We start from the raw sequence: 15,295 nt of genomic DNA, 5'->3' as shown, positions 1-15,295 counted from the left end.
CGTCATGCAGGACCTACGGTGGTAGTATTCTTACACCCCTACCACAGGATGAAACACTTAGTACTGTATGCAGGTAAAAAAAAAAAAAAAAAAATACAGTACACTTAGTACTATATTTACCTGCATATAAGATCCCTTTTTTTCCAAAAATTTACTCCCGAAATTGCCCTGTGTCTATATCCACACAGTTAGGTTTGGATAGGGCCTACAAAGGTTTTACCTTACTAGTGTACTGTATAAACTCCTGTATCATGAGACCCTTAAAATTCTGTCCTCAAAACATGAATTCAACACATATTTTATGTACTGTTGAGGTATATTTCCAGCAGATTACACCAGACTATGCTTACTGGGAAAGTTTAAAGTATACTACTTATTTTTGCATTCTTGCTGCCAACCTTTATACTGTATCAACTTGGTCATAAAAGCAGGTACTGTATGTATACTGTAAATGTAGTGACATGCCCCTACTTTTATTGAATAGTTATTCTACTCATTATGTTATTGTTAAGAGTTGTCAAAGTTGTGGTTGCAAGTGGCAGCAAAGGTAGAATACTCATATAAGTATTTACCCAATACAGATAACCTGGTCATAAGTCTAGGTCTGCATGCATGCATGCGTAAAATTTTTTACTACATATTTTCTAATGACTTATTATGCAACTGCTAAAATATGTAGTACAGAACTTTATAAATGTGGTTCTGTTATATTCTTGTTCCTAACCTGTTTTCTACTTTACATTTGTGTACACAAGCATTCTATTTCAAAGGAGTCCTCTTGCATTTGTTTATACAGTTAATACTAAAAAAAATAATTTACAAGAAATATGCAAAGCAATCATTATACTTACAAAGATATTCTAAATTTGCCAATGATTTTGAAATAAAATCTAATTGACTGATCGTTTTGAGTTTTCAGAATATGGAGTTCCAAGAGCCAAATACAACACCCTCAGTCTGCTTGCTAAGGGAGGAGAGGCTTTTTACAGAACCTTTAAAATGTGTCAGTTTCACCCTGAAAAAGAAAATAATGGACAGCTTTCAGAATTGCTAAAATACATCAGTATTAGTATTTCACGAATTGTATTAGACAAAAAGAAAATTCCACTACTTTTCTACAGATGTTTGTGCCAAGTAAAATATGATATTGTAATGATACAATAAAGTTTGTTCATACTTACCTGGCAGATATATATATAGCTGTATTTTCCGAAGTCCAACAGAAATTAAAAAACTTACGACACACGTAGTGGGAGTCAGGTGGTTAGTACCCATTCCCGCCGCTGGGAGGCGGGTATCAGGAACCATTCCCATTTCCTATTCCATAATTTCATTTCCACTGTCTCCTGAGGGGAAGTGGGTGGGTACTTAAATTATATATACCTGCCAGGTAAGTATGAACAAACTTTATTGTATCATTACAATATCATTTTGTTCATGAAACTTACCTGTCAGAATATATATATAGCTGAATCCCACCTTTGGTGGAATGAGAGACAGAATAGAATTTTAAGAAACATATACATGCAGATAATTGATATCTTGGGTGGATAGCTGGCTTCGTAGTTACTGCCACGTAAGTCTTGCTTGTGCTACTAGAGTTGCCAGCGAGGTAGAGACCTATAAGCTGGTGCACTCAAGATGATCTGTCAACGGGGGCGTGACCACGATGTGACTAGACCACTGACCATACAATGAGGGCAACGAAGTAAAAAACCACCTGGCCTAGTCTACCAAAGGTACCCCACTAAACTAGACTAAAGAAGGGAGATCCGCCTCAGGCGGTCCGAACACCCCACAAAAAACACACACAATTAAAAGCTCACCTAACCACTAAAGGAAAGGATGAGTGCTACCTCCTGCCCCCAAAACAGTGTCTGCAGCAATGTATGGTCCAAGTGACTAGCAATGTTCGTATGTCGCTTTCACCTCCCGAAGGTAGTGTGAAGCGAACACCGAGTGCCTCCGCCAATATGTGGCACTCAAAATGTCACCGAGTGCCATATTCTGTGAAAGGCTATCGAGGTCGAAACATAGCCCTCCAACCTCAGGTGGGGGCATTTCACTTTTAAAAGCTTCATGTCACTATCACTACATGTGGAATGAGCTTCTTTAATGGGTGTCTCTCAAGAAGAAAGAAAGCGCGTTCTTTGACATGGGAAGATCAGGCTTCTTGACAGAGCACCACAAGTTGCCCGAAGGTCCTCTACAGTCCTTTGTTCTGTCTAAATAGAATTTGAGAGCCCTGACAGGGCACAGGACTCTCTCTGGCTCACTACTCACGATCTCTGTCAAACCCTTGATTTTTCTTTCAAATGTCTTGGGCCAAGGGTTGGAAGGATTTTCGTTCTTTGCTAAGAACATAGGGCTTAAAGAACAAACTGCATCAGAGTTCTTAAACCCAACATGCTTGCTTATTGCCTGGATCTCACTAACTCTCTTCGCCGTTCGCCAGAGCAGTTAGAAAAAGTGTCTTCCTTGTAAGGTTCCTAAGCGAAGCTAAGTTGAGCGGTTCAAAATTACTGGACATCAAAAACTTTTAGACAAAAACCAACAATGTCTAAGTTCCAAGAAGGAACTCTTGGTTGAGATACCTTCGAAGTCTTGAAAGACTTCAGGAGATCATGAAGGTCTCTGTTATTGGCTAAGTCCAGCTCTCTATGCCTAAAGAACTACAGAAAGCACACTTCTGTAGCCTTTTATGGTAGGCACCGCTAAGCAAACTTCATTCCTCAAGTAGAGAAGGAAGTCTGCGATCTGGCTCACAGAGGTAGAGGTGGAGGAAATGCCTTTCTTCCTGCACCAGCTCCAAACAACAGCCCACTTGGATTGGTATACGGCAATAGAAGAAGGTCTCCTTGCCGTTGCGATTGCTTTAGCCACAGGTCTTGAAAAACCCTCGCTCTGGCCAACTTCTGGATAGTCTGAACGCAGTCAGACTCAGAGCGGGGCGGGGGGTTTTTGTGATACCTCTCGAAGTGGGGCTGTTTGAGTAGATCTATCCTTGGAGGCAGAGTCCTCGGAAGTCTACTAGAAAAGACATGACCTCTGTGAACCAGTCGGTCGCTGGCCAGAAGGGGGCGATGAGAGTAATCCTCGCTCCCTCTGATGCCGCAAATTTCCTTATTACCTCCCCTAGGATCTTGAACGGGGGGAAAGGCGTATACGTCTAGTCCCGTCCAGTCCCAAAGAAGAGCGTTTTTTTCTTACTGCTACTGCTCCTGGGTCTAGAACTGGTGAGCAGTACAGCGGGAGTCTCGTTGTCCTGGAAGTTGCGAAGATGTCTACGAGAGGGCATCCCCATAACTTCCACAACCTCTGGCATACTTCCTGATGAAGGGTCCACTCCGTCGGCAGAAGCTGACCTTGCCGACTGAGAAGATCTGCACGGACGTTTTCTACTCCTGATACGAATCTCGTCAATATAGAGACATCGTGTGCCTTCGCCCATAAAAGGATCTCTTTTGCAAGGAAGACAGGGATCAAGAGTGGGTTCCTCCCTGTTTCTTGAGGTATGCCAGGGCTGTGGTGTTGTCCGAGTTGATCTGCACCACATTGCGGAAGACTTCGTCCTGAAAGAACTGGAGCGCCAGATGAACTGCTGCCAGCTCCTTGAGGTTTATGTGCCAGGACACCTGTTCCCCTCTCCAGGTGCCTGACACTTCCTCCCCCCCGCACCCCCCCAGTGGTTGCTCCCAAGCCCCGCGGAAGACTGTCGGAAGCAACACTAGGTCAGGGCTCTGAAGCTTGAGGGAAAGACCCTCTGCGAGGTTCAAAGGGTCGGTCCACCATCTTAGATGTTCCTTTACCTCTTCCGATAACACCAGAATCGATTCCAAATTGTTTTGGTGCTTCAATTGTCCGACAGGAAGAATTGAAGAGGTCTGAGGTGCAACCTCCCTAGGGAAAACAAACTTCTCCAGTGAGGAAATGGTCCCCAGCAGACTCATCCATTCCCTCACCGAGCATGATTCTTTTTTCCCCAGAAAGGTTGACACTTTGCTTAGGCAATCTAGTTGTCGCCAACCCGTGGGACGGAAAAGCCTTTGAAAAGCCACTGAGTCCATCTGAATCCCCAGAATATAGACTAAAGACTGAGAAGGGGTCAGATGTGACTTTTCGAGGCTGACCAGAAGCCCCAGGGACTTCGTTAAAGACAAGGTCGTGTGAAGGTCCTCCAGACACCGGTCTTTCGAGGAGGCTCGTACGAGCCAGTCGTCCAGGTAGAGAGAGATCCTGACTTTGGAAAGATGAAGCCACCTCGCAATGTTCTTCATCATTAGGGTGAATACCATCGAGCAGTGCTGAGTCCGAAGCAGAGAGCCCTGAATTGAAACACTTTTCCTTTCAGGACAAACCGCAGGTATTTCCTCGACTGGGGGTGGATGGGGGGGACGTGAAAATACGCGTCCTGGAGATCTAGTAAAGCCATCCAATCCCCCGGTCTTAAGGCTCCCATCACTGACTGAGGTGTCTCCATCTTGAACCTCTGCTTGATGACAAAGAGGTTCAGGTTGCTGACATCGAGTACCCGGTCGCCATTCCCCCGACTGCTTTGGCACCAGGAACAGTCTGTTGTAAAATCCAGGGAATTCAGGTCGGAGACCTTTTCTATGGCATGTTTCACGATCATCTGATCTAGCAGATCGTATAGCACTTGTTGCTTTTCTCCCCGATAAGAAGGTGACATGTCCCTGGGTGTCCGTAGACAGCGGGGGTGGTTTTCAGGAACGGGATCCGGTAACCCTTCTTTATGATATCCAAGGACCATTTGTCCGCGCCTCATTCTTCCCAGGCTTGCGCAAAAAACTGAAGCCTGGCTCCAACCGGTGACTGAAGGACTTCTGTTTCACTTCTTGTTCTTGGCAAGCGCAGTGGCTCTGCCTCTGGAAGTGCCTCTTCCTCGAGGGGCTGGTCTCGAGGAAGAACTACCTCGAAAGGGCTTCGATTTCTTGAGAATCGAAACTCCCGAGGACGAAGGTACCGCAGGTCTCCTTGAAGATTGTGCGAGGAGATCTTGCGTGGCCTTCTCCTGTAGGCTGGTAGCAATGTCTTTTACCATAGCCTGGGGGAAGAGATGATCCGAAAAAGGAGCGAAGAGCAAATCTGCCTTTTGTGACGGAGAGACAGATTTAGCTGTAAAATTGCAAAACAGGGATCTCTTCTTCAAGAGCCCTGTGCAAAAAAGTGAGCTGTAAGCTCCTCCGAACATCTCTGACGGCCTTGTCCATACACGACATTACGCTGGACAGCTCCCCCAGACTAATCGAGTCGGAACTCCTAGACTTGGCATCCAGAACTCCCAGACACCAATCTAGAAAGTTAAAGACCTCTAACGTACGAAAGAGGCCTTTAAGGTGGTGGTCCATTTCCGTAGTAGACCAGGAAACTTTCGAAGAGGACAGGTGAGACCTCCTCGAGGCATCCACAATGCTTGCGAAGTCTCCTTGGGCAGACGAGGGAAGTCTAATACCTACATCTTCTCCCGTCTCGTACCAAAATGCTGCTTTCCCACTAAGCCTTGAAGGTGGAAAAGCAAAAAGAAGTCTTTCCCTGAGACTTCCTTTTCTCCATCCAGTCATGGACTTTACGAAGAGCCCTCTTAGTCGAAAGGGACTTCTTCATTCTGACAAATGCCGAGACTTTGTTGATCTTGGAAGAAGAAAGTTGAGAGGGAGGAGAGCGAGGAGCTTCAGGATGAAAAGTATCTCCAAACTCCGATTGAAGAAGGCGGGTCAATACCTGGTAGTCAGAAGAGACCGCCGCTAACGGTTTCTCATCATCAACTTCAACCGAAGCGTCGCTAACCTCTGCTTCCGACACAGGTGAAGTCGGAGGAAGTAAGGCTGAACCAAGACTATCTGGTCTAAGTTTCCAAGAGGAGCGTTGCTGTGAAGTGGAAGGCAAAGCTGACTCCTTAATAGAAACTGAGGTTGCCTCTCTAAGCCCCGAAGTAACTTGCACAGTCTCATCAAAAACCAGGTTGGGTGGACGACCGAAATCCCACATCCGCGTCCACTCCCTAAGCGTCCGCTGGCGCACAGAGACCTGGCGTCCACTGGCGCCCACAACGAGAACCTGGCGTCCACTTGGCTCCTCGCCTGGCTGCTACTAGCGCGGGATTGGCGTCCACATCGCGCGCTGCTGGCGTCCGCTGGCGCATGCTTGGCGTCCACTGGTGTGCGTATGACGTTCACTAAAGCGCGCTTAACATCTCGCGCCGCGCTCTGCTTACCGCTGGTGAACTCTTAGTTGTCACTGGCGCTCGCTTGGCTTCCGACCGAGCGTCAAGATCCTGAACTTGCACCGAAGCGTCCACGCAAATATCGAGATCTCGCACAGCAAGCTTACGAGCGGGTACTACCGCTTCATGCGAAGAGCATGTAACTTCCTCTTCACGTCCTCTAGAGAGCCGCTGGGGAGTCGTACGAACTCTAGCAGGAAGTAAAGTGGAGAGAGAGACGAGCGAGAAGGAGAGGGAGACCTTCTAGATCTCTTCACTGGTAGACGGTCATCCTTTCTCCGGGGATGTGGTTGCGTCCCTCTCTTAGAAAGAGCATCAGCAAGTTGTTGCTGCAACGAGCGCAGGATCTTCTCAGTAGGAGAGGATTCCTTGTCAGGTGACGGGCTGATCCTGTGAGAAGGCGAGGGGCGAGGGGACGCCTTCTTCCTTCTCCCAGGAACTGCCGTAGAACGCGCTCGGGAGCGACTGGGGCGCTCAACAAAGTCATCATCCGATGACTCTTTACGTTTCTTCTGTGGCGGGAAGGCTGCGAACATACTCTCAGGCGAAGATCGCCGCTCGAGAGCAAAAACTGGACGTGAAGCGTCACGATCACCAACGCTCCTTTTCAGCGGGCGTGAAACTGACTGGAGAGCTCCACCCCTTGTGCGGGGAGGAAGCCTCTGAAGCAAGAGGAAATAAAACAAAACCCCCCCACTTTCCTTTGGAGGAGGCGTGCACGCGCTAAGCTCTTGGCAGTCTGGGTAGCGGTCAACAGATACTGCCGAAGGCACGTCAGATCGGTGGGGCGTTTCCCCGTAACCCTCCTGCAGCTTTCAACATGCCCTCACCCTGAAACCTGGGAGTCCGGCAGTGGTCTAGGCCTAGAGGCGAAATGGGGCCGATCTGACACCCCTCCCAAAAACGAAGGAGCACTGTCACTGCCCTTTGCACACCTTCACTTTTGCCTTCTAAGGCGAGCACTTTAGATTCTAAATTACGAATCGACTCTAAAGATAAGCGTAAGGGTATTACCCTCCACAGACACTGTTTCAGGGCCCGAAGGCAACACTACAGGGTTAGGAGTAGTGGTTAAAGGAGGGTTAGTAGGAGAAACATGAACTTCCTGACGTTTACCTGAAACGCTCCTGGAGGAAGACCTCAACCTTATCCCGTTCAAGCTTACGAAGATAGGACTCATACGCTCTCCATCCAGAATCAGAAAGACACTCACATTCCTTGCAGCGACTTTCATACATACAATCATGCTCCCTGCAACTCTTACACAAAGTATGAGGGTCTACTGATGCTTTCAGTAGCCTACCTCGACAATCATCTTGGTACAAAACCTGGCGCTAGCCGAACTAGAATCAGACATCTTATTTAAAGAGAAATCAAGCCAAAATCAATCAAATCCACAATTAACGTGTGCCTAGCCACCGATCCAAAAGTCAAGATACCAAAAGTCAAAAAGGGGTACTTATAGTAGCCAAGTTTCCTAAATTAAAGACGGAGGTGCTGAAAATTGTGTTTACAACACCGGCGACAGAAAAATTATGAATAGCAAAATAGGGAATGGTTCCTGATACCCGCCTCCCAGCGGCGGGAATGGGTACTAACCACCTGACTCCCACTACGTGTGTCGTAAGTTTTTTAATTTCTGTCGGACTTCGGAAATACAGCTATATATATATCTGACAGGTAAGTTTTCATGAAAACAAAAGCACATTTTTAAAGTTCAATACTAATGTAATTTATATTTTTTCCTAGTAACAAAACAGGTTTTTACATAGGAGTACCCTTCAGTGTAACCTGAACAGCTACCATATGTCCCGGAGAAATGTGTATGAGAACTTGTAGCATGCTTAAAATTAAAATATAAAATAAAAGTATACTTTACTGTAATAAAAAGTAATAAAAAAAATTGATATGAAAGCACTCCTACAATTACCCTTTATAGCAGCAACTGACTAAGCAAATCACAAGAGTGAAGTGCATTCCAGTTTCTTCATACTGATCTATATTTAAGCAAAATTTCTAGTTGAAGAAAAATAAAAACTTTCATAACAGGGAAAAGTAAACAAAATAAAACTAGTACTAGTACATATTTGTGTTTCCTCCAGGTACCACCCCAACAAATGGAAAAATGACACCTACACTAAAAGCCTCATCGGCAAGGTGCTGAACTCACCTAACTATTTATTAACTCACATCTACCTTGTACACACTCCCTTGTTTCTGAGAATCCAGTGGCAATGGGTCACAATGCAGCTAAGAAGTGAAAGAGTGAGTCCATTCTAACAGTAAAGGCTGTTAGAAAAAAGATGAAATCCCTTAGGTACAATTGGGTCAAGGTGGTTTGATGCTGCAAATACTTACCCTCACTACCTGTTACTATAAAGTTACTCTGAGCCAACAGAAACAGATCCATGAGTTTTTGCCATAGCAGTAAGACTGACTACTTAATGATACATCAGCCAGAGAAAAGTGTTGCAAAACACCTACTTCTTGAGTTGGCTGATACTGTGCTAGCAAGGGACCCCTGCTCTAGACATAAGGGATAGTCCTACTTTAATGGCATACAGAGTATATAGGACATAGATGTCCTCTGTCAGGAATGCAAAAAGATCCCAGAGAGAGGAAAGACATGCTCATATTCTCTAAATTCTCGTTATCAGATTAACAGTGCTTACATTTTTCAAAAAAAAACAAAAAAACAAAAAAACAAAAAAAAAAAAAACAAAAAACAGGAAATTAACAAGCACAAGAGTGGATCCTAAGCCTCTGAGTGCTGAACATGAAAGCTGAAGTCTCAGTCCAAAGCCTTTCTCAAAAGTCCTCACAGAGCTGAATCGGGCTATGAACAGTCATGTCCCTTCCTAGTAGCCAAAGCCCCAGGAGGGCAAGACTGTTCAAGCTCCTGTCTGGCACGACACCCACCCACAGCCAGAGATCTATGCTCTTCAGCCTAAAGGCTTGTTACAGGCAGCTAATCTTTCACCATGATCACTGAGACAAGCTAATTTCAGATGAGGTGGTCCATGATCATCTGAAGGAAAGTTCAAAGAATCTTTCTGAGACTACCAAGAGCCAGCAGATCAGGAAAACCACTCTACATGGGCTCCACAAGAAGCTATGAAGGTGTTTGAGCCCCAGAGTGATCAAACACACTACTGACAACCCAGTGGGATAATGTGAGAAGAAGGTGCAGGGCTTGGGAATGTCCCAGGGGGGAAGGAGGAAGGCATCCTTCACAGCAGACCAGGGATATGGTCAGGGATATGGTACCACAGAACAAAACACCAAGAATTCCCTGTTAGTGTTAGTAGCATGGCAAAACATATTACCGATACAAACCCTCTTCTACCATGAACTCAGATTGGTGAGGGCTGGTCTACCAAAACATTCCTCCATCATAAAATGTACACAGCTGACAGGCTTGATGGCATGGCAAACCATCCAGTCATGTATCTGCTTTGCTAACTGACAGGCATGATGGAACTGTCCTTACCACCATGCTAGTTGCTTAAAACTGTCCTTATCCCCATGCTAGTTGCTTAAGTCACTGCAGGACATGCCTGTCACTCACCAACAGGAGTGACTCATCAAGCGATCTTGGAATACAGCAGGGCTAACAGCCCTGCTTGCCTTTCCAAAATTTTAATGTGCAGATGGGAATCATCCTTGGCCAAGGGGACTTGCCATAACCAAGCTGGTTTGACAGGATAGAACATCTAGATGCTTTGAATGCTAAGTGGGAATGAGATACAAATTCTAGTTTACAACAATCAAATGGGTCCAACCTGAAAGCAAAAGTGGACATTCTTGCAAAAAACTCATGGGACTGATCATGGCTCACGATCAGTACAACAGGAAATAGACAATGCACCAATATATCTGGAAAGACTTCAATGTTATGGACTACAGATTACAGTAGTACTATTTCCTACGCTCAATGACACAAACTAGTATTGGGTACAGGTCAATAGATAAATGTGCTGACATGCACACAACAACCCCAGGGAAAGTGGCAAGCCACACACCAGGCCTGGAGCAGCATGACTGCAGACAAGCAGATGGTTCTAATATTGGTGTTACCATGTAGAAACAATGCATGCAAAGCAAACCCCTTACTAAGAGTGTATTCCGAGGACTGTGAACACACTAAAAAAAGGGTAGCACTGGCTCAACAGGGTGTATTTCAGGCAAAACATGGCTGGATGAGCTGGAAGCAAATCCTTTCCAAAGCAGAAAGATGAAAGAGAAGATGAAGAGGAAGATGGAAGCACTCAACAACGATGTAGAGGAGGAGGTTGAAGGATAGCACTTGCACTCTCCCCCTTCTCAACTCAAACCTTACTCTCTTTTGAACACTTTGAGGCAGGAAGAATCATTGTTGCTACTGCTGGGAAGAAACAGGAATATCTTCAACGGGAAGCAACAATACCAGAAGAGGGTCAACCTCCCATTAGCAGTCAAAGCAACAGCAGCAGCAGCACCAGAAAAACCTTCTCCTTAACACCATCAGTTGTGTTTAGAAATGATGTAAAGATGGAATTCCTGGGACATTTTAAACAAATAGGTACCACATCTTCAGCTCTTCAGCAGGTATTACTCGACTAACCACAACTACGCACCTAGAACATCACGAGTCAATCAGGTAGTTTTCTAAAAAAAGTGAAGAACACGGGTAGGGGTCCTGCTCGGGAGAGGCTGGCCCAGGTACCTAACCCCTCGACCATGGAGTGTGACAGTTCACAACCCTCCCAAGACCAAGAGGAAGGGACATTCAAAGTTAAGGAGCAGAAACATAGCAACTGGAAGGGTTTGGTGGAGTTACTGAGGTAGTAATACCTACAGAAGATCTGTATACACTTCCTATCCATCCTCCCCCTAATAATTTTTAATTTTCAAAGAGAGACAGGTCAACCAAGGCACCCTTTACATGGGAAGAAACAAAAAACCACAATACGCCAAAGATCATTACCTATAAGGGATATGAAGTGCCAACACAAACCCTCCTGTCCCTCACAAAACCATTGTAGTACTTCCCCCCCACCCCCCCATACACACACATCAACAAAGAAATATGCAGGCTCAGCAGACAGCCCAGGAGAAAGCAAGGTACAATGTCTGCACTTGATAAAGCTGAAGAAGACCTTGATAACACCGTGTGAGTGTGAGGTATTTTCAAACTCATCTCCATAACCACCCATTAACTACCTTGTAACAAGTTCATCAACCATCGCTATATTGCACTGAAGGATATCCCTAGTTTGTATTTCCTTAGGAATGATTCTTAATTTCTATGGGTATACAGTAGATGATACATACGTACTTATTTTTGTTCAGCAAGCAGTGAAGAAAGTCATCAGACCATCCTTGTTCAGGATAGTGCCAATGGTGTAGTAAACTCAGATGAATAAATGTCTTCCTACTTGACAGAGATTTCAACACATCTTTTAAATACCCTAGTTTACCAGGGTCACTAAAAGTGTCTATGTTCACATACTCAAATTCTGAATTCTGTAGTACACACGCAGCTGCTTTTAAGTGTCCATCTCTTACATACAAGTAATTAGTATTCCCAGATATTATCTCTCTCACTTTGGGAACTATGTTAACTTCACAGTCTGTTTCAGTAAGGATATTCAACCACGCTTCAGTATCTGTCAGATTTGTTTCTTTCAAAAGGTCGACAAGTTCACTGGCATATTCTTCTGACAAACTACTTTCCAATTTCAATACACCAATCAAATGTATTAACACTTTTTGATACCTTAACAATGAGAAAGAATCAGGTTTATCATAATGAAGGTCTTGTAATATCTCTAAGACAGTATTTGTCTTGTTTAGACTTCTCTTAAGCGTTTTTTTAACTTCCCCTCTAATCCTTTTTGTCACTCCAATAGGAAGTTGATTTGATATCAAAATTTCATGAAAATCTGTCATTAATCTCTGGAGGATTTCATCATCACTTCCACGTTTCAAGAGATCACACAGAGCAAGGGCACCATAAAATTCACCAAAAACCTTTGTGTCCAAAAACCTTTTTCTGGTCATCATTTTTACTGTTTTCCCTTCCACTTAAGGTGAAAAATGAAGAAAGAATACCTTCATATGATATATTTAGTTGTGAGCACTTACGCTTTAATAACAATTAAGTCGAGTTATCTACAGCAAAGTTTTCATGTCTTAAAGCATTGAGATTTTCTCTGAATACAAGCTTTAAGCATTCAGACAGGTGGTCCCTTAATTCACTGGATTGGAGAGCTCTCTTACTTTCATAAATTCTATTTAACAAACGATCTGTCATCATTTTACTATTCATTATATAAACTGTTGAGGTTTCAAACAACTCGACTCTTCTTGGTGCCTGTCCACAAAAAAATTAGAGTGTCAATCCAAAGGATGTGTCATAAGTTTTACTACACAAGGCGTTTTCTGGATAAGGCACAAAGGTTACTCACTTCATTTCCTTTTGAACCCTTGCTCTTCATAATATTATGCCATTTCAGTACAAATTCAGACAACCTATCTTGTGGTACTCCCACAATCTCAAGGTGGCATATTTCAATGTTTTTAGGAATAATCTTGAAAAGGGCTTCATCTCTATTCGGTCTGGTTGTAATCAACAGCTGCATTTTGTGACTATTTAGCCTTTGTATGAAGTGGATAAGAAGGGTTTGTGAATAACTGTTCATTTCCTCAAAACCATCCATAATAACTAAGATTTTCAAGTTCATAATTGCCATTACAAGGCTCTCACCTGTCATTTTCTTAAATGTTTTTGGCATGTGCATTAGAAATAACTCTTTGATATCTGTGCAAGCTGGGATGCGAAACTCTGAGAAGAGGATAAGATCATACTGTTTTAGATTTCTAATAAAGTCTGTTTCCTTGCACCAATGTGATAAAATTACTTTGGCCAAAGTTGTCTTCCCTGCACCTGCTAATCCCTCAACAACAATAACAGATGCAATTTCACCATTACTACTTTTCACATTCAAGATATCTTGAACTGTCAAAGTACCCGAATGATTAAAAAATTTCTTTTTGGAAACTAGATTATTTGGTGTGAAAATATCATGAACATCAACTGTTTTAGAAAATCCTGGTATTTCAGAAGAACAATCAATTACGAATTTTTCTTTTAAATGTTCCTGTACTTCCAATTTACCTTGTTCTCTCACTAGATTTTTCAAGTTCACACTGAGAATCATTATCCAATGATGTTCTTATGGCTCTTTCTGAGATACAATCTATTTCTCTAATTGTTTCACAAATCAACTTTTCCACCGTTTCCTTTTGAACATCATACCTCCTTCCTGCTTGATCATAAAGGATCCCGATTTTGATTTTGATATCATCAAGAAACTCCAAAAATTCCTCTTTAGAAAAATGATCATGAGGGTTATGAACAAACTCATTGCGTTTATTTTTCAAGTATTGCAGAGTATATTCCAGAGTATTAGGTTCTGACCAAGTGGGATCTTTAGCATCAGCAACATTCCGGCACACTAATTTGATGCAAAGATATAGGAGAGTAATATCAAATGAGGTGCCCTCAGGATCTTTGGTCATTTGCATAATCTGATGTCCAGTAAACCACTTCTTCATGAAAATATTAGAGACTTTCTTTTCTCTTAATAAATAATCTTTAACAGATGTGTCAGGTGCTTAGCACAACCCCACCTAAAAAACCTGATAAAGTTGCTCGTCTAACAACATTTGATAATATATAATGAGCTTGTAAACTATAGAACTCATTTTCTTGCATAAAACATCCTTCACACGTGCTTGGTCTCCATAATGTATTTCCAATGAGCATTAAAAAAAATTAACAAATCTTCGCCTGCAGCTGCTTCAAAAACAAACCTGTTATAAACTTGTTACTGCACATCTCACCTGGAAACAAACAAAAACAAAACAAAATGAATGCTGTTCAATTTTTAAAAATTCTACACCTACAACTTTATATTATTATACGTACATGATGTATTGCATTTTGGCCTAAACTCAGACACTCAAAAATACTATTTCTACAGCTCCAAGTGGTGGTCCATACTTTGAAAATGACCAGCTCTCTGATGGCAATATCAGGCCTAGCTACAAGGAACAGGGGTTGGGAGGGTGGCAATTATGATGTTATTATGATATAACCAAAGTTTCATGTATACTTACCTGGCAGGTATATATATAGCTATATTCTCTGTTCGCACCTGGCAGAATTTTCAAAACTCGCGGCAACCGCTAGATCACTGGTAGTTCAGGTGATCGTCCACCCCGCTCCCGTGGCGCTGGTGCTCGGAATCATTCCCATTTTCGTCAGATTTTTCTCTCTGAACCCTGTCTCCTGAGGGGAGGTGGGTGGGAATTTAATTATATATACCTGCCAGGTAAGTATACATGAAAACTTTGTTATATCATAATAACTCATTTTCATGTATGACACTTACCTGGCAGGTATATATATAGCTGATTGACACTTTGGAGGTGGTCAAAGACAGCAACATTGTAAGAGTTTTAAAAATTTAAAATTTAAAATACTCTTAGATTCCCTTACCTGCTAAGGTAGCTGAACTTCAGCATTCCTGCCTCTTAGCCTGCTAAGCCTTAGTAGCTTCCAACTAGGACGTGACCTATCAGTTGATGAAGCTAAATACAAGGGTCTGACAAACTGGACGGGACCAATTTGTTGACAGGAAACCCTAGCCCTCTCTTACCACAGGGCATTCATGCTAGGATAAATTAGACCACCTGAACCACACACAACACTAACCTAACACACTACACTTCACAGACTGAAGAGGAAATCACCCTCTCAGACAACCGTAAAAACAACACCACTTCATTAAAATACCTAGCATGTTAGTAAGTTATGGGGTGGAAACTCCTTTGCCCAATACTGTTCCTGAGGATACCTATGGACCCAACGTTTGACAATTGTCAAACGTTGTTTTGACGTTTCTAAGGTAATGACTTGCAAACACTGAATTAGTCCTCCAAAACGACGTCGTTTCAATTAAATCTTTGAGGGCCATATTCTTTTTAAAGCCAACGAAGTTAGCT

General features: G+C 43.2%; 1 protein-coding gene across 1 annotated transcript; it reads right to left on the bottom strand.

The window, feature by feature from the left end:
- Positions 1–915: 915 nt before the first annotated feature.
- On the bottom strand, positions 916–13,895 carry LOC135224055 (uncharacterized). Its single transcript, XM_064262971.1, has 3 exons — positions 12,681–13,895; positions 11,562–12,309; positions 916–1,015 (listed from the first exon to the last, which is right to left on the bottom strand). Exons 1-3 carry the CDS (start codon positions 13,444–13,446, stop codon positions 916–918), a joined length of 1,614 nt encoding a protein of 537 aa, XP_064119041.1. The 5' UTR covers positions 13,447–13,895.
- Between the last annotated feature and the right edge of the window lie 1,400 nt (positions 13,896–15,295).

Source organism: Macrobrachium nipponense, chromosome 10 (assembly GCF_015104395.2).
Source record: "Macrobrachium nipponense isolate FS-2020 chromosome 10, ASM1510439v2, whole genome shotgun sequence".
Classification (NCBI taxonomy): Eukaryota; Metazoa; Arthropoda; class Malacostraca; order Decapoda; family Palaemonidae; genus Macrobrachium; species Macrobrachium nipponense.
This window is presented reverse-complemented; position numbering and strand designations above follow the sequence as displayed.